This window comes from Petaurus breviceps, unplaced genomic scaffold, assembly GCF_028583685.1.
Source record: "Petaurus breviceps papuanus isolate PSGF00001 unplaced genomic scaffold, PetGlider_PUasm1.0 173, whole genome shotgun sequence".
NCBI classification, from domain to species: Eukaryota; Metazoa; Chordata; class Mammalia; order Diprotodontia; family Petauridae; genus Petaurus; species Petaurus breviceps.
In genome coordinates, this window is record NW_027185759.1 from 9,832,601 (window position 1) to 9,857,010 (window position 24,410).

General features: G+C 44.5%; 1 protein-coding gene across 4 annotated transcripts in view; it reads right to left on the reverse strand.

Annotated features, from left to right (window-relative positions):
- Nucleotides 1–810: 810 nt before the first annotated feature.
- D2HGDH (D-2-hydroxyglutarate dehydrogenase) overlaps nucleotides 811–24,410 on the reverse strand; it is a 39,528-nt gene continuing 15,928 nt past the window's right edge. For 3 of the 4 annotated variants that reach the window (XM_069083343.1, XM_069083342.1, XM_069083341.1), the window contains 8 exons: nucleotides 22,976–23,033; nucleotides 20,548–20,687; nucleotides 18,475–18,668; nucleotides 14,567–14,735; nucleotides 13,547–13,690; nucleotides 10,752–10,894; nucleotides 9,222–9,387; nucleotides 811–4,112 (listed from right to left, as the gene is read on the reverse strand). In XM_069083343.1, coding sequence (XP_068939444.1) covers nucleotides 3,850–4,112; nucleotides 9,222–9,387; nucleotides 10,752–10,894; nucleotides 13,547–13,690; nucleotides 14,567–14,735; nucleotides 18,475–18,668; nucleotides 20,548–20,635 — 1,167 coding nt within the window. In that variant the 5' untranslated portion in view covers nucleotides 20,636–20,687; nucleotides 22,976–23,033 and the 3' untranslated portion in view covers nucleotides 811–3,849. The remainder of the gene's footprint in view (nucleotides 4,113–9,221; nucleotides 9,388–10,751; nucleotides 10,895–13,546; nucleotides 13,691–14,566; nucleotides 14,736–18,474; nucleotides 18,669–20,547; nucleotides 20,688–22,975; nucleotides 23,034–24,410) is intronic. The other variant, XM_069083344.1, reaches the window with a different exon arrangement.

The following is a 24,410-nucleotide window of genomic DNA, read 5'->3' on the forward strand; positions in this document are numbered from 1 at the left end:
TTAATATATGACCTTGACAAAGCGAATGGGTCAATGAACTTAGAGCCAAGAAGATCTGGATTCAAATCCTGCCTCAGGATTTGAGCAAGTCACATGAATGTCACTAAGCCTCAGTTTTCCCATCTGCAAAATGAGTGGATGGGACTCAACGACCTCTCAAGTCCCTTCTAGCCCTGAATCTACGATCCCATTATATCAAGTACTCCAACCTTACTCTCCCATATCTGTTGTGGTCCCCTCCAATCTCCTTCCCCTAAAACAAAAGAACAAGTGTAGAGTCAAAGCAGGAAGGTCCATATTCATGGGTCATGTGTTGGCCTCCAGTGGGGAGAGCCTGAGGCTCCTCCCCTCCTAACACCAGCTCTTCTCTCACTGCAATGCGGCCAGAATAGAAGAAGTCAACTCAATATGGAGCAAAGCCTTTTGAATGCACCCAGATCCAGGCTCCTCCTCCCCACCTGATTAGCAGACCATCACCAGTTACCAAATATCCACATGTGCTCCGCTCCAAAGCTCTGTATGATTTCCATTATGCGAGGGTCATCATGACTCCCAAAAGCAGGCAGCTCAGCCTCTTCTACATAGCCAACAGCATCATCAGCATTCTGCAGGCACTGCTAAGGATGGGTCTCATGGCCACTGCATTCCTCTAGGACCCCAATCTAGTCCAAAAAAGCCACCACCTCTCCCCGGTCACTCAATTCCTCTTTTAATAGGCCATGTAACTTAGAGCTAGTTACAACAAATTGAGAGATTAGATATCTTTGGCGCAATCTTACAACAGAATGCCGGACATCTCAAAACTTAAACTTCTTTGAATTAACTGTGATTAAAGTTTAATCATTAAAGGTTTAATCATTAAACCTGTGAACAGAGATGGTGTAAGTGTCGAATAATATTCACACTTAGTTGGCAAGTACTTCCCTTTCCCCACCCCAACAATCCATCAGTATTTGGGTATTTCGTTCTGGCTTGAGAGCCTAACAAACTGGAGTCTATCTTACTCTCATCTCACTTTCAGAACGTGAACCTTTAAACGCTGCCCTTGGCAACAACTGATGGTCCCTCCCAGTAGCTCTTCTGCAGTTTCCCATGGCTAGGGATGTGGTAGGAGGGTTCTGGAAGACTTCTGAGGTCCCTTCCAGCAATTAGACTCCATTGTTTTGTGACACCCCCCCCCAAAAAAAAAGTGTTTGCTAAGTTGATGTGCCCTCCCTCTGAATTGAATGACAGCATCAAAGGAGCATTCTGCACCTGCACACACCCAACAGACCTCAGCCCATCCCTTTGAAGAGACTGGCTCCAGCACACGCAGAGAAAAAATGAATCTAAATCTTGCTTCTTTATTATTTTAGTTACTATTTCATGATGCCAAAATTTAGTTACAAAAAAAAACAAATTAATTTAGTTTGTTCAATAATACTACTGGGTAGAGTCCTTTTCCATTGCCTGACCCTTCATCAAGAAGTTCCATGACCAAAGAACATCATACTATTTCCCTTCACAGGAGGATCATGGGACAAGTCAGTGGTGATTGCACTGAGGTCCCAGCATGATGAGGATGTCAGAGAACCAATTCCCTAGAGCCTCTTAAGGATTTTTTCCAGCCTGAACCTTCCACAGTTTGTATGTTATAGTGAAGGAGCTGGACCAGGCAGCACTATGGACTCTGGAGATGTCATCAGACCGATATTATGAGAACATCATTGTCATCATCATCTATAGTAGAGTGAGGTTTTCTAGAAGAGGGCCTTGTTGCTATTCACTCCTTTCAGTGCTGTCTGACTCTCCATGACCCCATTTGGGGTTTTCTTGGCAGAGATAATGGGGTAGTTTGTCATTTCTTTCTCCAGCTCATTTATACAGATGAGGAAACTGAGGTAAAAAGGATTAAGTGACTAGACCAGGGTGACACAGCTAGTAAGTATCTGAGGCCATATTTGAACTCGGGAAGATGAGTCTTCCTGCCTCCAGGTCCAGCACTCTGTGCACTATGGTACCCCCTAGCACCCCAAGAGGGCTTTATTGTACCACTATTTCCCAATTTTACAATGAAGGACACACTGGAAGCCATTGGTGGCAGGAAACACAATCTGGGTCATCTTATTTCCAGTCCAATAGGCTCATCCATTTTGCCCCGGTGCCTCTGCTACCCTGCATTGGGAACATCTTTGTTACCCTACAGAAATGACCATTCAGAGGAAAGTTATTCTTGGGGAAAGAGATCATGAAAAATCTAGGAAATATCTGTCTTCATCTCCAGTAAGTGCCGCTACAGGAAGATGTGGGACATATTGGGGAAGATGTCAACTCTGAGTGCATTAGACAAAACACACGTCCCAGGACACCATAGGTGATCACACATCTACCAGTGAGACAAGAGCCTTCCCTGCAGGGGGTTCCCTGCTCAAGTACGGTCTTCTCCTGATATCATGTGACCATGAAACACTGGAGCAAGGGGCCCGCAGCAGGACTCTGTGCCTTGGTTTACTTGTGTCTCCAAACAGACAAGTCAAGATGAAACACTAAAGTGACCAAGGGAGTGCTCCATCAGGAGGGTTAGCTTGGCCTTCCAAATGAGAAAATCCACATCAACACAGTCTTGCCCAGTTTTCTTTGGGATTTCTACTCATCAGGGGCAGATATAATCACGTGCTATGAGCTACCGTTGTGCTCTGGGTGTTTAAGGTGGTGTAGTAGAAAGAGTGCTGGAATTGTAGTCAGGAAGGCAGATCTGAGTTCAAACCCTGCCACAGACACTCAACTCACTCCGTGACCCTAGACAAGCCATTTGACCTCTATCAGCCTCACTTTTCTCACTTGTAAGATGGGACTAAAAGAAGCACCTACCTCATAGGGTTGTTGGGAAGATCAAAGAAAATAAAATGCCAAGCACATTGGAACCCTTAGAGTATAAGAGAAATCCAATGAAATCCAGGGGCAAGTTCTGATTACACCTGCCATGTCCTCGTCACCCAATCCTGACCTCTGTAGAACTTGGAATCAGGGTAAAATGACTGAAATAAAGACCTAGCTCTTAGCATCCTTGTCCCAAATGCACAGCTGGTATACAGAAATAGGGAAGGATGCTTGTCTAGTGACTTAGTTACCCAGGGCTGAAGGCAGGTAGGGCTTTTATGATTCTGTGTAAGGCTGACACAGAGCATCTCTTCCTACAGAATCAAAGTGCTGAACTTTGGGCCTTGAAGAGAACCCTGAAGACAGCCAACACATGCCTTCACCATTTTAATCAGAGGTAAGCATCACAGCGATAACTCCCAACATTCCTGCCTCTGATTAAGGAATAGAAAAAAAGAGAAAAATTCACATTACCCATTAGGACCATCACCCTGAATCTTATGGCAAACACGAGGAGGGCTCAACCCATGCCATCATTCCCATACTTTGACTCACCTGAATGTGCTGGACAGAGGGTTAGGGCCAGAAGGGACCTGGAGGTAGTCTGGTCCAACCCCCTTTCATTGCATGGGTCAGAAAACTGAGGCCCACAGAGTTAAAGGGAATTTCCAAGATCACACAGGTGGCAAGTACCAGAACCTAGATTTGAACTCCAGATACATCGTTCTTTCCACTCTACCTCACCAGAGAATAGGGGCATGATGGCCCCAAGCTAGGAAAAAGCCACACCAGAGCAGTGGTAGCCAGGAGAAAGGGCAGGCAGCCCTCTGTCCTCCAGAGTCACCACAATCAGTACAATGAGGGTGTGTCTGAAGTTCTTCTTGGCTCTTAATTGCAAGCATTGATTGAAACACAGAAGGAATACTGATTTGGGAGATGGGGGGAGTCGACATGAATCTAGACAGCAGCAATCACCACAGGAGGGCAGCATCAACAGGAACTCGATGGCAGGGTTTTGTAAGGGTTCAAGATTCCCTTGGGATCCAACATGCCTTTGATCTGCTGCATGAGAAGGATTGCTTCGCGGGGCTTACTGTAGCCAATGAAATCTTTCTTCTTGAAGCCCAGCCCGTGTTCTGCACTTATACTCCCATGGTGCCGGGCGGTCCACTCATACACGTATGGCTCAATGGCCTTCAGGAGGGAAGAGCTGTATGAGTTGGCCGTGACATTTAAATGCAGATTACCATCTCCTGAAGGAACAGAACATAACAGGATCAGAGACCATGCATGCATCCTGCTAAGGAAAGCGCCATAAACATGCAGCATCATGGAAAACAGAGAGGATATTGGCAGCAACAGACCAGCCCTTGGCTGAGCATTGGTCAAGTACAGCTTTGGTGGATTTGCTTTTGACAAAATTCAGCAGAAGCTGCCCCCAAAAAGCTCATGATGACTGAGACTTTCCTGAGAACCCACAGGCAGAGCCTTGGACTGATCGTATGACTTCTTTAAAACAAAATGAGGCAAAAACAATTCTCAGACACAAGAAGCCAACAGCCACATTACTAGCTGTGAATAATGGCCTCAGCACAAGAGCATGGATGGCTTTCCACTCATTTAAGGCCCTTCTGGCTTCCATGGGACTTATACAGATTTAGTGGGGAAAGGACCCTGGGTAAAGAGCTACACCAAATTCTAGCCCCAGGTTGCTGTGGGACCATGCCAAGTCCCTGAGGTCTTCAGGCCTCAGTTTGGGGGGTTTTATTCTATAGAATGGGGATACCTGACACGTCTATTTGACTGAACAATTTAAGAATCAAATAGAATCACTTAGGTCTAGGTCACGGTGCTTTGGGAAAGTTACAGACTCAAAGTGCACCATGGTCCTTCAGATTCTTTTTTTCTTTTAAGCTCCTTCACCAAGAGCTGCCATGGACACACACGTTCTACCAGCCCCTGCCTGAGAAGGCCAACACCTCTTTTGGGAAAACCTGCCTTGTCAAATTAGCTTTGGGGAGGCTGGGCTGGGCTTGGGGAGAGGAAGCCACAGACCCATCAACCTCCTTCCAGCAACATGCCCATAGAGAAACCTAGCTCTGGTCACCCCCCCAACACGCTGCCCTCCTCAGAGTGGGCTTGGAGAATACAAGAAGGACTCCAATACAGTGCTGGGGACCCAGGGTCTAGCCTGCCCCCCACCACCCAGCCCTGAAGGATAACCCAGAGGCTGAATCTGGGAATGGGGCACAAACTCTTCACCCAGCTGCCCCTTATCTCCAAGATTAAAAGGCCAGTGGGATAAACAAATGGAGTTTCAGCAGCAGCGCTTCTCTCCCAAGTGTAATCTTCCCCCCCCCCACTTCCCCCCTTCCCCCCCCTGCCCAGACAATTCCCTTCTACCACCACTGCCACCATCCCATGCATGGACATGTCCCTATACACACACACACACACACACACACACACACACATGCACACACATACGCTCATGTACATACATGCACACAGAGACCTGCACATACATACACACATATGTACACAGATACACACATGCACTCACATACATGCACACACATACATCCATGACCCATTTTCATTACCACAGTATGGCATTAAGGATCCTGCACTTGGAGTCAAGTGAGTAGGATTTGAATCTGCCTCCGCCAGGGGTGTAACCATGAGCCAGTCCCTCAGCCTCCTGAGTTCTCCTGAGCACATAACGAGTCTGGCCTTCCTAGCTGCCAGATGTTCCAGGTGCCAGGCTTGGCACAGGCTCAGACCTTTGCAAATGCTGAGCATCTGAGTGTTAGTCAGCAGGTACCAGAGTGCCTGAAGCCCACACATGCCCAGTGGCAATGGAAATGCCTGGCACACACCTCCTGGCAGGGGCAGAAGGCAAGCCACCTGCAGGGATGAGGGAGAGGGAGGGGCACCCCAAAGTCCTGGGCCTGGATGCTGCCTCTCTTGCCAGTTGTACAAGGGGTCTGCTGGCCAGCTCTGCACAAGGCAGACCTTGCCTGGGCCTTGGGAAGGTCACCTGTCTGGTAATGGGTATGCATGGCACCCAGCTCCAGTCCCTCCCAGAGCTCTCTTCTCAGTCCCCAGAGGGCAGGGATGCATTCAGCCCAATGGAGGTGATCTGGCTGCTCCCGACTTCACTGAATAACTGGGCCCCACACCATGGCTTTGTCCACATTCCCAATTGCAAGTTGCTTGAAGAGGCTCATGTAGCCACCCACCTCCTGCTGCACTCTGGTACAAATTGTTAAGTGGAGCTAGAAGCTGCAAAGTGAGCAGCCCATCAATACCATCATCATTTAGAACAAGGAGACCCATACCTGATATGTGACCACTAGATTACTAATGGGGACTGTGAGCAGTGCTATTCCCAAAATGGACCTGGGTGCGGGAGCCACACCATCTGATCCAGACAGGGAAATGTGATGCCATATGGACATGGCAGCCCAGATTCAGCTCATCCTTTTGGAGTGTGAGGTCAAGCAACTGTGTGCTTCTGCCCTTGGATCCAAGGTCCAGCATGAGCTCCCACCATCTAGGACCAGGAAGATCAAAGCTAGACCGGGGGCAAGCTGCATGGGCCTGCCTCTGGCATCTCTGCACTGCAGCACTGGGGCATCCCCACTGACCATTCCCTGCTCTACCCTTCTCAGTCTGAAGAGCCCTGTCCTTGGTGCTGACTGCTCTCTGCTCTCCATCACCATCCTACCACCTGGGGCAGCAGGCCCATCCTCTCAGGGACCTTCCTCCTGTACTCAACATAACAAAAGCAGTCATCCTTAGCATTCCCAGTAAGCCCCAGCCTCTCCTGGGCTCTCAGGCTGCTGACATCGTTGTTCCAGAGCAGCTCCACTCAGGACATCCGGCCTCCATTCCCAGGCTTCATCTCCACCTTCACTAGGCAGCTTTCTACCACCTACTTCATTTCTTCCACACTGGAATAACTGGCATTTCAACATTCGCCATTTCCTCCTGGAAGCAGACTGCTTGCATCACCTTAGGCCACGAGCCACTCATCCTTCCTCCTTGCTCTGAACTCTCTGATGTTCCCTCTCCCCTCTTTCTCTTTCATCCACCGAAAGGGCAGGGCTACTGCCTCCCATGGTGCCCACTAGCTCTTCCTACTGGTAAGAACCAGGTCCTCGGTGCCAGGTCCCCTCATCAGCTTCTCTGCCTCTGGAAGAATGAAATCATCATCAAGGCAATCCAAGATTTCACCAGCTCTTCTCGCCTCCACAAAATGCACCCCAGAAGATGCCCCAATAGGTGAAGTCTTTCTCACTACAAAGCTATGCCTTCATGCCAGTGCCAATGGCTTTTGGACTTGCTCCCTTTTTCTCACCTCAAATGAACACATCTCCTACAGTGCTGCCCCTTGGTGCCTTCTCTCCACCTTTTGCTGCCAGAATCCAGTCACAGGTATGTGCCACCAAGGCTCAATGATGGCTATAAGCCCAAATTGCCTCTACAATCTTTAATTCATTTTGCTTATAAACCATACTCTGCACATAGCAGAGTTTATTGACTTGATTTGACTGCATAATCAGGCAGAATTATTTGAATCTACGAGCACTAAGACATTAAAAGACATTACCTCCTAAACACTGTCTCCTGTACTTTACTGGACCTCCTCACTGCATCATACCCATTACCTCCTATCTGCATGATACCCATTACCTGTACGAGGTGGCTTACAGGCTGCCTTTCTACCAGCCCTGGGATTTCCTCAGTTTAGGAATGCCTCTGAGTAATGCTGATTGGCAACTGCTTTACAATTTTAGTCAGAGAGTTGCCTAGGGCACTGAAAAGTTAAATGACAGCCAAGTGTCATAGGCAGGACTTGAACCCAGGTCTCCCTGATTCTGAGGACAGCTTTCTATCCATTACACTGTGCTGTCTTGCTGCCATGCTAGATATCAATACCCCCAAGCCCTATACTCTATATCTCTATACCCCAAACTCTATATCTAGCCCTAATTTCCTGAATTCTGGCCTCAGGTTTCCTACTGTTTGCTGGACACCAACACTGGAACCACTACATTACATTCAACAGAATATCTCCAAATCAGAATTCATTACCTCCAAGCCCCCAAGCTGTCTATTATTGTTGGGAGTATCACCCTCCTTGTAATCACTCCCAGGGAAACCCCTGGCTCATCCCAGTTCCCTGAGAGTCTCCCTCCACACCCACTCAGTGGCCTCGAGCCTCAGCATCTCTGCCCCCAACATCTCACGCCTCTGTTAGCCTGCTCTGGACCTGAAGCCCCCTCCTTCAGGTCCTTGTGTCCCAAGCCCCAAACTGCTGTCCCAGGGCTGGGGCCAGAATCTCTCTTCTCCAGCCAATTCTCCACACAGCTGCTGAAATAAGCTTCCCAAGCTGGAGGCCTAGCAACCCCCTTGGCTAAGACTCTTTCGTGTCTCCCTATTTCACCAGAATAAATACAAAATCCTCTGGTTTGTAAAGCCCTTCACAGTCAGGCTCCCAACTCCCTTTCCAGACATCTCAGAGAATCCCTCTTTATGCTGTTCCTTGGAAGAGGCCTCCCAAGCCCCCATCTTTTCCCAAGCTGCTGCCCGGGCCTGATGCACATTCCTTTCTCACTTCTGTTTCTCCACATTTTTAGTTCAGCTGCCACATCCTCCACAAACCCTTCCTTAATCTTCTCGGTTCTGGGTGCATTCTCCAGCCTCAAAATTGTGCTGATGCTGCATGCCCCCTATACAGAAGCTCTCAGAGAGCAGGAACTGCCTTGTGTTTGCATCTCCAACACACAATTCTAGACCTTTACACACAGTAGGCACTTAAATGCATACCAGGTTGAATCCTGTGAAAAGCAGTCCCTTAGGATTGGGTGGGGAAGGAGGTTAACATGGAGCCAGTAGAGAGAGAGCTGACTCTGTGCAGGCAGAAGGACCTGCCTCTTCTAGAGACTGGCTGGGTGACCCTGGACAAGTCCCATGACTTCTCAGCACCCTTTGCCAATCTCTAAGTGGCAGAGCAGGGCCAAGGTGCTTTGGTAAGGACGGTTTCCACAGGCCAAGTGCCCTGAACTAATGACATCAGAGATCTGGTTCCTCCAAAAAAAATTTTAAACATAATAACTACACAGGACAATCGTTCCAAACAATACAAAACAAAATCTATAGAGCACTTTGGCAATTCTCTGGGGCTCTTGGCCAGCCTTGTTGAAGCCCATTTTGCAGATGTCAACACAGAAGGCCACAAAATGAACGGGTGACAAAGGCAGGCAGTGGAACCTAACTGAGCCCCATGGTTCTTGAGGCAATGCACTATCGTCCCACCAACAAGGGCAAACGGGCTTTCCCAGAGGGGCGCTCACCGAGGTGTCCATAGCCCACCACGTTCTTGGCACTCTGGCCCAGGCGGCTCCGAATGTCAAGCACAATGTCATACAGCTTCTCCACGGGGAGTGAGATGTCATATTTGTAAACGTAGCCATCACAACTCAGAGCCTCTGTGATCCTCTCCCTCAGGGCCCACAGCATCTAAGAGGCAGAAAGTCAGGGGAAATAAAAACAGGTATTTAGAGGAGCTCCAGTGAAGAAAAACACAAGGTGCATTCAATGGCTTATTGGATCCTGACAACAGCCTTCTAAGGGATGAGCTATTATTGTCCCCATTCTACAGAAGAGGGAATTAAGGCTTAAATATGTTAAGTGACTTATCCAGGGTCACATGGGCATTTAGAGTAAAACTGATATTTTTTCCAAATTAACGCATGATAGTAAATCCCAGAAGATACCTCACTCACTAGGAACTTTTACTTTAAAAAGACAAGAATGAGGTATGCCAGTAGTTACAACTCTCAGGCTATGTTCCTAAAGAGTTCTGTGGAAATCAAGCTTTTTATACTGACTCTCATTTTAAATATGCTGCAGAAATGGACTATTTAAAGGTACCCTGGCTTACATACTTGCATGAAGCAAAGAAACCTTCCTAGAATGAAAAATCACTTCCTAATCTCTTTGTAAAAAAGGGAAGGGGCAGCTAGGTGGCACAGTGAATAGAGCACCAGCCCTGGAGTCAGGAGGACCTGAGTTCAAATCCAGCCTCAGACACCTGACACACTTACTAGCTGTGTGACCTTGGGCCAGTCACTTAACCCCAACTGCCTTGCCTTCCCCCACCAAAAACAAAAAACAAAAAAAATTTATCTTAAAAAAGGGGGGAAAGTGAAGTCTAGCAAGTGAACAGTAATTTATTAATAAGGGAAGGATTTTTAAAATTCTGATTCCCACCAAGAAAAGACAAATGATATAAAGCAAAGTTCATCTTTGGCCAAAAAAAAAAAAAATAAACCTCCACCTACAAAATCAAGAAAAGACAATAATTCACAAACTAATGAAATAGGGCAGTGAAACTTATTATTCTCTATCACAAATCTTAAGAAAATTAAAATACCACTATTAAGCATTAATAGAGGACGTGCAACACAAAGGATAATTAGCATCTGTGTTTAAAAAAAAAAGGCCTGGGTTCAAGATGGACCTCTGACACCTCTGGCCATGTGACCCTGTGTGTGTCACTTAACCTCTTAGTGCCCCCAGTTAATGGACAAAGGCCATAAGATTCAGACCAGTTGCTGCTGGTCTGTGTTGATGGTGGGAATATTTATCCCCAAAGTCCCCCACACCAAAAAGATTCCAACAGGTCAGCACCAAAGAAGAAAACATTTACCACCAAACTCAAAGGGAAATTCTGCATCTGTTAACTTACAAATACACAGGAGCTGTTTTTTTGTTAATCTTTTTCCAAAGTCCCTAAATAACATTAAGTTCTAGGGAATTCACCAAGGCATGATGAAATCTAAGAAGAAAAGGTTCCCAAACATAATGAGGAACAGAATTACCTTTATTTTCATGTTATCTGTGGCTACGGTGCCATCGGTGACCAAACCAGAGTTCATGACCTGCTCCAGAAAGTTATTCAGTTTTTCCTCATCATGCCCAGCATCAGAGCCCGAAGTTTCAATTAAAACATAGAAAGGATTTTCTGGAACCAGAAAAGAACACCACATGAGAGACATAAATCAAACTAGTAATTTAACATCAATTCCTGAAAAGCTCGGAATTGGCGCCACTTGGCTTTTCTGCTTTCTACATCATCCCTCCCACAGTGACTCTAGAGAAAAGCTCAGTCATGATTCAATCGAATTCAAATACTTACAGACTAGACTGCCCACTAGGTGTGCCCTCTCCCAGTGCCTCACTATGGCATGACATCCTTGGCAGCCTGACCAACACCAGCTCGGACACATCCTGCCAAGCTGGCATGGCTTCAAGTCCAGGCTTTCTTCTAAAGATGCTGCTCTTCAGTGAGGTTCAGGGAGGCCAGAACCCAAAGCTTGGCAGTCAGATGATAACTGGGTTTAGCCGTAGCAACTCAAGAAATCATCTGCTGAAGTTCAAAGGGATAGGCACTGCATCAGGGAATAAGACTAAGCTCTGGAGACCTGCTGGAGATCAGCCACAGTACCAGGACTGTTCCCAAATGCAATCCAGTCTGCTCCTCCTCCTGTTCCACTCTGGCCTCCATTCCTCTTCATTCACTTCTCCTGCTCTAGGTACGTGTACTACCTTCAGTGCTCTCAGAAATGGGCTTAACCTTTACACGCTTCGCTCTGACTTCCTTCCTCTAGGCTTGTCTGTTGGCTGCTCCTTCTATGGACAACTCTACTTCTGATCTTGCAGCTCATATGTGAAAATCACTTTTTCCCCTCCTCCCCTGCAAGTCACTGATAGGCCTTTCATCTTCCATCTCAGGAATTTGCTTCTTCCAGAACAGGGAGTCTTTAGAAGTAGCGTGGGAGAGGATGTGAGCAAATTGGAACACTAATGCATTGCTGGTGGAGTTGTGAACTGATCCAGCCTTTCTGGAGAGCAATCTGGAATTATGCCCAAAGGGCTATAAATACTTTCATACCCTTTGATCCAGCAATACCACTCCTAGGGTTATATCCCAAAGAGATCATAGAAATGGGAGAAAGACCCATATGTACAAAAATGTTTATAGCAGCTCTTTTTGTGGTAGCAAAGAACTGGAAATTAAGGGGATGCCCATCAATTGGGGAATGGCTGAACAAGTTGTGGTATATGCATGTTATGGAATACTATTGTGCTATAAGAAACGAGGAGCAGACGGTCTTCATATTTACCTGGACAGGCTTAAAAGACCTGATGCTGAGTGAGAAGAGTAGAACCAGGAGAAATTTGTACACAATTACAGACACAATGTAGGTGTGATGACATACTTTGATAGACTGGACTCTTCTCAGCAATGCAGTGATATGTCAATCCCAAAAGATTCATGATGGAGAGAAATATGTGCATCCAGAGAAAGAACTAGAAAGAACTAAGATTATATCCAGGTGGAAGCAAAATACCTGATCTTTTTCCTTCTCTTATTTGGTTTTATGTCCTCTTTACCATTTTTCATATCAGCTGGTACAATCCGTCCTTATAACCTGACTAATGTATAATGTGAAAGTATTTACAGATCCTATACTTGACTATAAGCTGCCATGGCGGGGAGGGGAGGGAGGGGGACAAAATGTGAAATTCAAGGAATTGTGGAATTGAATCCTGTAAACTAAAAGGAAATAAACAAATAAATAAAAGAAAAAAAAAGAAGTAGCATGGAAGACCAAGGGAAGAAGAGAAAGGAGACTGGATCACACCACTCCAAGTCGGCCTTGATCCATCCACCATCACTCTTTGGGTCTAGTCCTGAATCAACCTAAGTGGACTGTCACCTGGGTGTATCTCTCCATCTCACCCACCAGGACAGCTAGAGCACAGCTGAAGGAGACACAGTCTGTGTCCCTGGCCTGCCCTGATCTAATCATTTAGCAACCCAATTGGAAAAGGAAATTAAGTTAGCCCAGTGTGACTTGGTCTTCACAAACTACCAGCTCTAAGCGATCACTTCCTTCATTCCCAAGGAAGTCCTGAAGCAATTTGTTTTCCTGTCTTATTTATATGCTATTAGACCCTACATTCTTTAAAAACAGGAATTGTACTCTCTCATCTCAGTAACCTTAGAACCTAGCTTCTACACAGCTGGTGTCCAACATATATCTGTTGAATTATATTGAGTATCAATACCCCTGCCACAGATTCAAACCAAAGCAAAGCCCAAATTCTGTGCTATTTTCAAAGAAGCAATGTGAACATGGAAAGAGAACAGGCTTAGGAGTCCGAAAACTGGGGTTCCAAACCCAGAGCTGCTGTGGAAGTTGCTGACAAGCCACTTACTCTCTCTGAGTCTGTAAAATGGGGGCACTGGCCTCAATGGTGCCTTAAAATCTCTGCTCTCACAGAGCACAATGCAATGACAGGTTCCAAAGTGACAAAGGCAGCCAGGCAGGCTTTCTGATTGTGGCTTTTGATTTAAAGAGATCCAAGATACTGCAGGTGGCATCGCCAAAGGTCATCCCGATGCAAACTTTTCCATGTCCTATTTTTCAATCTATTTCTGACATCTCTCCAAGTCAGCTGCTGAAAACAACTCTACTCAGCCTGTACGTTTTTCTCCACATTGAAATGTTAAGGGGCAGAACTAACATTTAACACCCAACAAGATAAAATACATTTCCTAAAAACATCAGCAATTTGATTTCCCAGCACAAGAAGACAGCACTGGTACCTTTGACTGGGTTAGACAGTCGGAGGTGGTTCTCCACCAGCTGCATGCATTTGTTATCCATGAACTCGTAGGCAGACAGGACTTCCCCCAGCATTCCCTTGCAGGTAGTAAATGTTTTCAGAACTTCAGCAAAACCTGGACAACCTTTCCACAGAAGGTCAAAGCATTAGAAATGGCCTCATTGATCGCCATCTGAAAGTCATCACTGGTTAAAAATGGGAGAACAGATCCATACCCCAAGCAATGCCCTCCCATGCTCCCTTCTAGAGGCATACAATGTAATATCATTCCAATGGGACAGGGGCTCATACACCAGAGAGAAACTCCTAAAAAATAACACAGGTGATAAGATGGGTAGGACCCACCCCCAAACCTATGGCCTGACAGTGTCATCTTTGAACATGAAGGATAACAAATATATGCCAAGGACAAAGACAACTTCGGGATTTTTCCATACCCAGATGCTAGTTCTTGTAACAATGGGCCCTTTTACACTTAGAGTTCACCTCTATTAGGATTCTGAATAGTGAACAATATGGGGGAATAATGAGACTGAAGTTGGGTTTTTAAAGGGAGCTGGCATCTAGAAGGTATTTAACAGATGTTAAATGATGAGACGTTTCCTGCTTGCAATCACAGACTGAAGTTGAGAGGTTTTTTCTAATTCAAAGGGAGCTGGCTCAGAGAAGACTGCCTGACTGAATGAATGAATGTGTCCTGGTTCCAATGCCACACCAACTCCTTCAGGGCCTATGATGCCAGCTGCACCATTCATTTTGACAGCCCAGATAAGGGCCAGATGGTGATACACAAGGTGAAGTGATCCCCTTTGGGATGGTGCTTTGTGTTTCCCAGTCCTTCATGTCCAGACTCGGTTACCCATAATTAAAGTCAGAGGAACAAGGCATGAGTCCCCGGCAAGCAAACATCTTCACATTCAACTCAAACCTGCCCCCGCTCCCCAAGCTTCCACTGGACTTTGCCTCTAATGGTCAGGGTGAGACACCCTGCTGGTCCTACCTAGGAATGCCAAGTTCACAGCTTTAGGTTTCTGAGGACACAGAATGGAAATAGCAGTGATGATGCCCAGGGTGCCCTCTGAGCCAATAAAAAGCTGCTTGAGGTCATAACCAGTGTTGTCCTTCCTCAGGGAAGTTAAGCAGTCCAGAACAAGGCCATCAGCTAGCACCTGGCAGGAGAAAGGGGGAAGCATGGATTTGAAATGGCATGCTGACATTTTGAAGAAGTCACTGGAGCTGATGAATGCTCCGAAAATAAGGGAATAAGCATATTTATATCTCCTAGTCAGCCATCAGCAGATGGCAAAGCAATAACAATTTTGCTCTTGAAGCTTTGAGATTTGGCAAATGGTAGTGAAGATACAGTTTGCATGAGGACAGCCAGCTGGATCATGCACACACATGCGCATGAACACACACATGCATGCATGCATGTACTGCATGCATACACTTGTGTGTGCATATAGTGCACATGTGCTCACATACATATGCCCATACACACATGTACATGCAAGACAAAAGGCTATAAACAATCAAGAGCCTCTGTCCCAGTTCGAACAGGATCAAACCAAGTGACATCAACAGTTAAGTTCCAGGTGCTTTCATAGCCTTGGGCAGAACTCTGGCTGTCCTCAGGAAGATAGATAGAGATAGATGGATGGATAGATAGATAGATAGATAGATAGATAGATAGATAGATAGATAGATAGATGGATAGATGGATGGATGGATGGATGGATGGATGGATGGATGGATGGATGGATGGATGGATAGATGATGGATGGATGGATGGATGGATGGATGGATGGATAGATAGATGATAGATAGATAGATAGATAGATAGATAGATAGATAGATAGATAGATGGATGGATGGATGGATGGATAGATGGACAGACAGATAAATACTTTTTATTTCAATGGAACTTCAAGGATAGGTGCCAGAAACTCAAGGGACTCAATAGTAAGCTTCTTGTTACTTGTTGATATCAACTTTATGATACAAACACAATCACATGTAACCTTTGGATCGCCTGGTACTATGATGTCGCCCATAGACACTCATCACTTGTCACTGCTGATGGCACAGTCCAAGGTCTCCACCAGTGAAGGCTATGCCATGTGATATCAGAGGTCTGGGGCGCCAAAGGGCTGCCACACACTGAGCCTGCTCCTGTCACACCTACCCAGATCCTTTCTTCCCTTAGGTTTCTTCATCTTCCTACTAAGACTCATTTTTTAAATTCTGAAATAACCTATTCAGCCCCATTTTACTCATGGGCAGTGGAATCCAAAAAGGATCTGTGATTTTTAGCAACCTGAGGAATTCTTAGATTAAGATTCACCCATAACCATTATAAAAGCAAGCATTTATATAGTACTTTAAGGTTTGGAATGTGAAGAATATATATGCTTATACATGTGTACATGTGTGTACATGGATGTGTGTGGTCAGTCCTCAACATTCACACATTTAACTTTGATGACATTAGTTATTCATGTGATTTTATTAGTAACCTCCTTTTCACTTTGTTTTGGCGATCATACACATTCATGGCTATGCACAGTTGAGAAAAAATAGAGGCTCAATATATGTGTGCACATATGTGGAGCCCCTGATGGCCTCCTCGGTGCTTGGCAGGTCTGGTTTGCCCCGCAATGTACATTCACTGCATATTTTTGGTGGCCTTTAAAATCAAGTTTTGTGCTAGAGTGATGTCTCTAAAGTGTAGTGCAAGTCCTAAATCTAAGCACACAAAGTCAGCAATGTGGTTTAGTGAGAACACAAAGGTGTTAGACAGATCTTGTGCCAGAATGTCCAGTCTCTGTCAGTCATAACTTTGGTGATAACGAATCAGAGATTTGTTATAGAGCACAATGCTCTGACATCACCATCTGACACAGTGGAAGGGAATATTTGGGTTAAAAATGGGTTAGTTTTAAGAATTTTATCTGTGCAGTAATTATGGTGCCACAGATTTCATGTGTTACAAAAAGTGAATGTTGTCTAAAATCAATTTTATTGAGATTTTTGGCACAAAAATTTAGAGAATTATTTTTTGTTTTTAAAATAATATTTATCTTTTCCCCAATTCCATGTAAAAATGAAAGGTCACAGAATTCTAAAGAATTACTAACAAAAAATGTTTTGCATGTTACCAATTTTATTTTATGCACTGCATTTTATGGGCTATTTCATATTTGCTTTGTTAGGAAAAGTGCATATTATCCAAATTAGTGCTTTGCTATAGAGAATTTTATGCAGAAGAGTGGATTTTCAGCAGTCTCTAGAGAAAGATTACAGTTTTTTATAATAGTAGGAACCTCACCTCTATTTCCCATAGGTTCAATGTATCAACATTCACATTTTTTTTTACTTTTGCACAATTTTCTAGGAACATTGCTCCTGAAAAAGTTGAAGATTGACTGTATATGTGTGCATGTCTATACATATATACATAGAGTGTGTGTGTGCGTGTGTGTGTATGCATATAAAATCTCACTGGATCTGCACAGCAACCCTGGGAGGTAAGCACTATTATTATCACCAATTTGCATATAAGGAAACTGAGGCAGATAGAGGCTCAGTGATGTGCCCAGGGGCAAACACTAGCATGTGTCTGAGGCAGCATCGAAACTGAGGTCTTCCTGACTCCAGACCTACCACTCTGTGAACCACAGTATCACACTACTGCCACTGAGCAGCACTGACTTAGTTGCTGGGTCCCAAGGAGTTCTCTGAGGTTCAGCAAGGTCCAATGCCCTACCCAAGATTACCTGATGAGAAATGCCAAAGGCAGGATTTAAAATCAAGTCTTCTTGTCTCCAACGTCAGCCCCCTACTCCCTCTGCTACACTGCTTCAGTGACAGACATATACATACTCAGTGGAATGCCCTGCTGATGTTGATCTAAGGGAAAGGGTGACAGGAATCTCTACCTTTTACTTTATTATTGTTAGGAGTCCTGATTGTGCTCAGAACACAGCTACATTTAATTATAGGGCTCAGCAATACTTCCAAAGCCAAAGAGAAGCAGGGGCATCCAATTAGGAAATGAAGGGGAAAGGGGCAAAGAGTTGAGGAAACAAACAGAATGGTCCCATCTCATGGGACTTTCTGGTGGCAAATGCAAGATGACAGGAAACCCACTCAGAATCTGAAGCTCAGCATATTTGTAAGGATCTACTCAAAGGCGCATGTGTGGTGCTGGTCATTAACTGGCTTGGAGATTCAAAGACAAGATCCGGGCTCAGAGATAAGTGCTGCCATTATGTCTCACCAGTGGCTGCCCTCCCCCCCACTCAGACAGCCAGGCTGACCTCATCAGAAATCAGCATCAGGGCATCCTCCAGAAACAAATGAACTTTCACCTGCCTCTCCCTCTGTAAAGGTTTGGAAAGCACTTTACAAACACCTTCTTGGGTCATCACAAGTACCCTGTGAGGGAAGTTCCGTCATTGTTCCCACTTTAATAGATGAGGAAACAGACAAGGCTCACAGTTTGGGGTCATTGCCCAGGATCACACAGCTAGTATCTGAGGTGGGGTTTGATCCAGGTTAGTGTGACTTCAGGTCAATGCTCTATTCTCTATACCATGCTGAAACATTCTGCAAGCTACTGAATAGCAAACACATACACACACACACACACACACACACATGCACACACACATGCACACACACTCTCCACTGATTGCAAAAATAGTCATAGAGTTCTACATATGAAGCCTCAAATAATATTCCTTAATAGTGATCATAAGAATGAGGTAAATAGCTATGGTTTGCTTTTTTTTTCAATAATCATGAAAGGTCTAAAATAATACATTCATAAGTAGCAAGAATAGAAGTGTCTGGACCAGATTGAGAATAAAAGTGCCCTAAAGTTTGCTCAAGGCTTGGATCTCTCACCACTTCTAGTCCGAGAACTGTCCCACGCAGAGAACCATATCTCAGAAGTCTGAGACCACCTGCATTGGTGGCCACGTTTCCACCAATGTGACAACTACCCTTGGCTCCCAAATCGAGGGGCATGATGAAATCTCTGTCCTCTACGTACTGGTTCAGCCGCTCAAGGATACACCCAGCCTGGCAAACCAGAATTCCTAAAAACACCAGATGCAAGTTATTGTCCCATACTCACCTTGGGCAAAAGACAAGCAATTACTAACTACAGCTGTCACACCACCTGAGCCACATCTGTTTCTTAGAGAGAATCCTGGCTTGAGTGAAGGAGTCACCACCACCCTCCCCACCCCCAGATCAGTGGAGAAAGATAGAGAAAAGCCTTCATCCTTCACCTTGGGAATTGGAAATGCCTTTGCTAGTAATAATTGAGCAACTGGTTCCCATGCAGTAAGAGAAAAGGAGGAAGGAAGGAAGGAAGTAGGAAAAGTGTTGAAAAACAAGAAAGGAGTAGATGATAAAGGCCCTGGGGGAGAAATGACAAGGACATAAATGGAAAGGCTAGCCCTATTGGTGTGGCCTGAAGCCAATAAATATGAAAATGTCATGAGGCCGAGTCATCTGCGTAGCTGGCAAACACAAAAAAAGCTGGAGAAATAGTTAAAATGAATTTCCCTGATTTTCCAGGCTTCTTCATCTTCTAAATAAATTGAGTATTTTTTTCTTGTGAGTCATGAAGGAAATCAAATTTTCTCATTTTTTTGTATGTATGAAGTTTTGGTCAATATCTACAAAATGTTTTCCCAAATTAATCAAATTTTTCTTGAACCCCAAATACAATAAAGACCACAAAGTTAAAAAAGAAGGCATGAGAAATGCAAAATGATGCACTTAATTCAAAGAACACTTAAGTACTTATGGTATGCAGAACACCAAACTCAGCTCTGAGAGTTCAGAAAAGATGTGAACCTGCCCTTGTGGAGCTTAGAATCTAGTAAATTGACATGACACCAATAGCTACAATACAAAATAAGGTCTGAGTGTCTAAGTGTAAGGCATGAACAGGGAATTGTCATCAGCTAGGAGATGAAGGAAGAGTTCCTGTGAAAGATGTCATTTGTAAGAGGGAGATTAGGTGAGAAGGTGTTCTAAACATAGGAAACTGTGAACAAAAAGACAGGGCACAGAAGCAGGTCAGCAAAGGATTTGTTTTGATGGGTCAGAGAATGCAGGAATGAGAGGAGCATGGAAAGGCACAGGAAGATTATCTAGGCAGGGGCAAGAAGGCTGTTATTAGAAAGGATAGGGAGGGAGGGTGAAATTCTGAGGCTGCTGAAATGATCCAGGAAGGTGCTAATGAGGTCCTGCTAGGCAGAGAGCCAGGGGAATAGGGAAGAGGGCTGGACTCCAGAAATAGTAAAGAATGAAACTGACAAGACTTGGTAACTGATCAGCTATGTGGGAGGAGTTAAAGATAACACCATCATTTCAAATGCACCAGATTTGGCAAGGCAGGGTATGCCTGACAGACACAGTGAATCAAGGTCTTGGCTCAGTCTTGGCTTGTTTTTTGGACCAAAAATCAACAATAATTTTTATCTTCTTGTTCTATACTTCAATGGAGGTCAGTTAGATAAGAATAACCACCTTGCATTTCTATATAGTTTTACAGTTTACAAAGTGCTTTCACATGGATTAATTTTCTCATTTTCTTCTCAACCACATTATGAGGTGGCTTTTATAGTCTCTTGGCTACAGATCAGAAAATTGAGGCTTGAAAAAAATTAAATGACTTCCCCAGATAATTTGGTAGCAGAGCCAGAGCTAGAATCCAAGTTATCATTAAATATGCTAAAATATTAACTATTATTTAATTAATAATTAAGAACAATTAAACAATTAATAATAATGAGCTGTGTTAAAATATCATTAAATCTGTTAAAACAGGTAGTGTGCTATCATGGAGGGCAGCCCTGACTCTCAATCTGAAAGTAAATCATATTTAAACTAAGAAAAAGATGCCAGGCTTCTCTTTAGCTCCTCCCCAGGAGGCACTTGGAAGAGCCCAGGGCAACTCACCAGCCACAGGGTCGAAGCTGATGACTTGATTCATAAGGGATGTGGAGAGGATGATTTCATCAAAGACAGGAACGCTGCCCCCCACCATACCTGTGTTCCCCCCCTGAGGATTAACAGCCAGGTTCTTCTTATTGCAGTACCTAAAATAGGAAACACAAAATCAGTGACCCCAGAGAGCTAAAGAGACTATTATTAGAAAAGGGAATGGGATATTTTTCTTCTCATGCCCATTCCTAAGGCATGAACACTTGAGCACAGAAAAAATTAAGTGCCTGGAAGATTTTACCTTTTGTGTGGCCTGGGTATTTTACTGGTTTAGTGAACTCCCTGATGAGGAGATATCCTCTGCCATAGCAAATCAGTCCCTTTTCTGTGACTTAGAGTCTGACAGTTGCCTGGCATAGAAAGAGTAAGAGACTTGCCCAGGGTCACAGAGTCAACTAGCCAATAAATATTTAGTAAGTAACCATTAGGGCAGTTAGATGGCTCAGTAGATAGAGTCCCATGCCTGGAGTCAGTAAGACCTGAATTCAAATCTAACCTCACATACTTCCTAGCTATGTGACCCTGGGCAAGTCACTAAACCCTGTTTGCCTCAGTTTCCTTATCTGTAAAATGAGCAAACCAGTATCTTTGCCAAGAAAATCCTAAATGGAGTCAGAAAGAGTCAGACACAACTTGAATGACTGAACAAAATGCCTACTATGTTCCAGGCACCATGCTAAGAGCTGAGGATACAAAGAAAGAAAAAAAAAAAACCACCGCTCCTGCCCTCAAGGAGTTGACAATCTAACACAGGTGACATCATGCAAACAAATGACTCTGTACAATATAAATAAGAAATAATCAACAGAGAAACAGAGAAAGACCTACTGGGAAAGTCCAGTAGGTGTCAGAACCAAGACTTGAACTTAGGTCATCTTGACTGTGAGTCCAGGTCTCTGTCCACTAGGGGAAAGATACTACCTCACCAAAAATGAATGAATGAATGAATGGGACTAGCAGAGAACAACCTAAAATAAGAGATGGCAGTAACATATATTCTGGGCCATCTTCAAATACCATGAAAGGATGTCTGAATTCAGGAACAGAGAAGCCACAAAGATGGCACAGAGCATGGAGCTCTGGGCCTGGAGTCAAGAAGGCTTGAGCTCCAATACTGTTTCAGACACTTAGTTGTGTGAACCTGGACCAAAAAAAGGAGCTTCTCTCAGCCTCAGTTTCCTCATGTGTAAAATGGGGATAATAACAGCACCAACCTCACAGAGTTGTGAGGATCAATTGAGATTACCCATGAGCAGTACTTCGTAAACTCCGAAGCCCCTCAAATACAAATACTCACTGTCATTAACATCTGAATAGTGGCACATATTCTCAGGCCAAAGCTGCCCCTCGAGGAAACATCCACAGCTGAAGAACATTGGTGTAAATGGTCTCCCATCACCAGCCATGGAATCACAAGGGATCTCCCTCGTGGACTTAAGTTAGCTAACTAAAAACTACAATAAGGCTTCAAAATCCACTCTGCGTTAGCCTCCATTAGTCAATCCTAAAGGACTCCCTTTTTCTCCTGACTGTATATTCCTTTTTTCCCCCAATTGAACCTGCAATTTCATCCGTGTCGGGAATTGCTCTTTCTAGCCACACAGGCACGTGATATGCCACCAACGGTGTCAGAGAGGGGAGGGGCATTCGGAGGTCAAGGGACCAGGCCAGTGTCACCCAGTCATCATGTGTCAAAGATGGGACTTGAACCCTGGTCGTTCCTGGGCCAGCTAAGTACTCACTATGCCATGCCATGCTCCTTCTGTGTTCCTTATTAACTTATTACTCCAAAAAAATAGTCCTTGTCAACTCCAAGGAATGTTTTGCTAGCCTCTTTTGAAGGCAGTGCAAAGAAACATTCCTATCGTTTATTCGCCATCTTCTCAGCTCTTCAGTGTTAGACTACAGCTGCTGTCCTTTCTTAATCCTGGGTTTCTCCCAATGGCAAGCACATGCTCTGTATGATGGAGCCGCTGGTTGGGAGATTGAGGAAAGGCCAAAGGGGCTGTTTAGCACGTGTCATTTTTCATTCCCATCAGCCCTGGTACTCACCCCAGTTCTGCCCTCCCCTCTGATTGGAGGGCGAAACCAGGAACTCCAAAGCCTCCATTTAAGGAGCGGCCTCAGTATGGAAATCTCATTTCCCACCTGGCTGTGATACTTCAGATCTCTCTGACTCCTCCACAGGCCCCAACATGGATCCCTCCCCTCCCCGACCCAACTTCCCAGCTTCCATTTGACTGTAACCTCCTTGAGGGCAGGGCTTGTGTTGATCTTTTCCTATTTGTATCCCCAGCACTTAGCCCAGCACCTGGCACACAGCAGGCATTTAATAAATATTTATTGATACCATCCACATCGTCATAGCACTTTCTCAAGTTACCTGAGTATTTGGGAAACCTCTTCTGTTGTCTTGGGTTTCAGCAGCACCTTACTGCAGCCTGTCACAAAACCAAAAACCTGTCAAGCCAATCCAAGCATTTTAAATAAGGAAAAATATAAAAACCATAAGAAGATATTCCTTGTTACTTGATAACATCATTCAAGCATTTCTCACTTGGGTCCAAGCTGGGTCTTGCCTAAAAAATGAAAAGGACAGGGCAGCTAGATGGCGCAGTGAGTAAAGCGCTGGCCCCAGAGTCCCGAGGACCCGAGTTCGGTTCTGGCCTCAGGCACTTAACACCCTCTCACACAAAAAAAAACCTAGCCGTGTAACTTTGGGCAAGTTACTTAACCCCAATTGCCTTCCAAAAAGCAAAAAAGAAAAAGAAGAGAAAAGGATAGTAACAAAGATTTAAAAAAAAAAACATCCACAACAAATAACACCTGGAATTATGTAGCACTTTAAGGTTTCCAAAGTGTTTCCTTCACAACCACATGAGAAGCACTTGTGGGATGCTATCTATGCTGTTATTTACTTAGTGACAAATACTATAGCTATACCCTAACCCAGTAACTAAAACTGAGCCGAAAGAAAACATTGGACAGGAGGTTTGCCTTCCAGGCAGAAACCAGCTTTCTCCTTATGGAAGAATAAGAACAGAAAGGATTTTAGAAAAGAATCCCAGTGAAGAATAACCATTAGAAAGACCATCACAAATAATAAGAGAAATGCACATTCCAAACAACTCTAATGTTTCACCCTACACCCAGGAAACTGGAAAAATGACAAGCCAGAGTCAGTGTGAGAGGAGCTATGGAAGGGCAGGCACACTCATATATTGTTGGTAGAACTGGGAATTGGACTATTTCTGAAAAACAATTTGGAATTGGGCAAGAAAAGTCACTAAAATATTTGTTGATTCAGAAAGCCCACTACTGAGCATATGTACCTGTAGGTCAAAGACCGAAAAGACTTCTGTACCCCAAATATTCAAAGCAGTATTTTCTATGGTAGGAAGAAAAAAAAACAAATGAAAATGGTTGGTGATTGACTGGGAAATGACTGAATAAACTGTAGTATATGAATGTAACAGAATATTATTACATGTAAGAAATAACAAATGGAGGGGCAGCTAGGTGGCACAGTGAATAGAGCACCAGCCCTGGAGTCAGGAGGACCTGAATTCAAATATGGCCTTAAACACTTGACACACTTACTAGCCGTGTGACTTTGGGCAAGTCACTTAACCCCAATTGCCCTCCAAAAAGAAAAAAAGAAATAACAAATGGAAACATGAAGGAAATTATATGAACTGATACAGATGGAAGTAAATAGAACCAGGAAGACAATATACACATGACAATACAACAGAATAAATAGAAAGGGAAGGAAGGAAGGAAGGAAGGAAGGAAGGAAGGAAGGAAGGAAGGAAGGA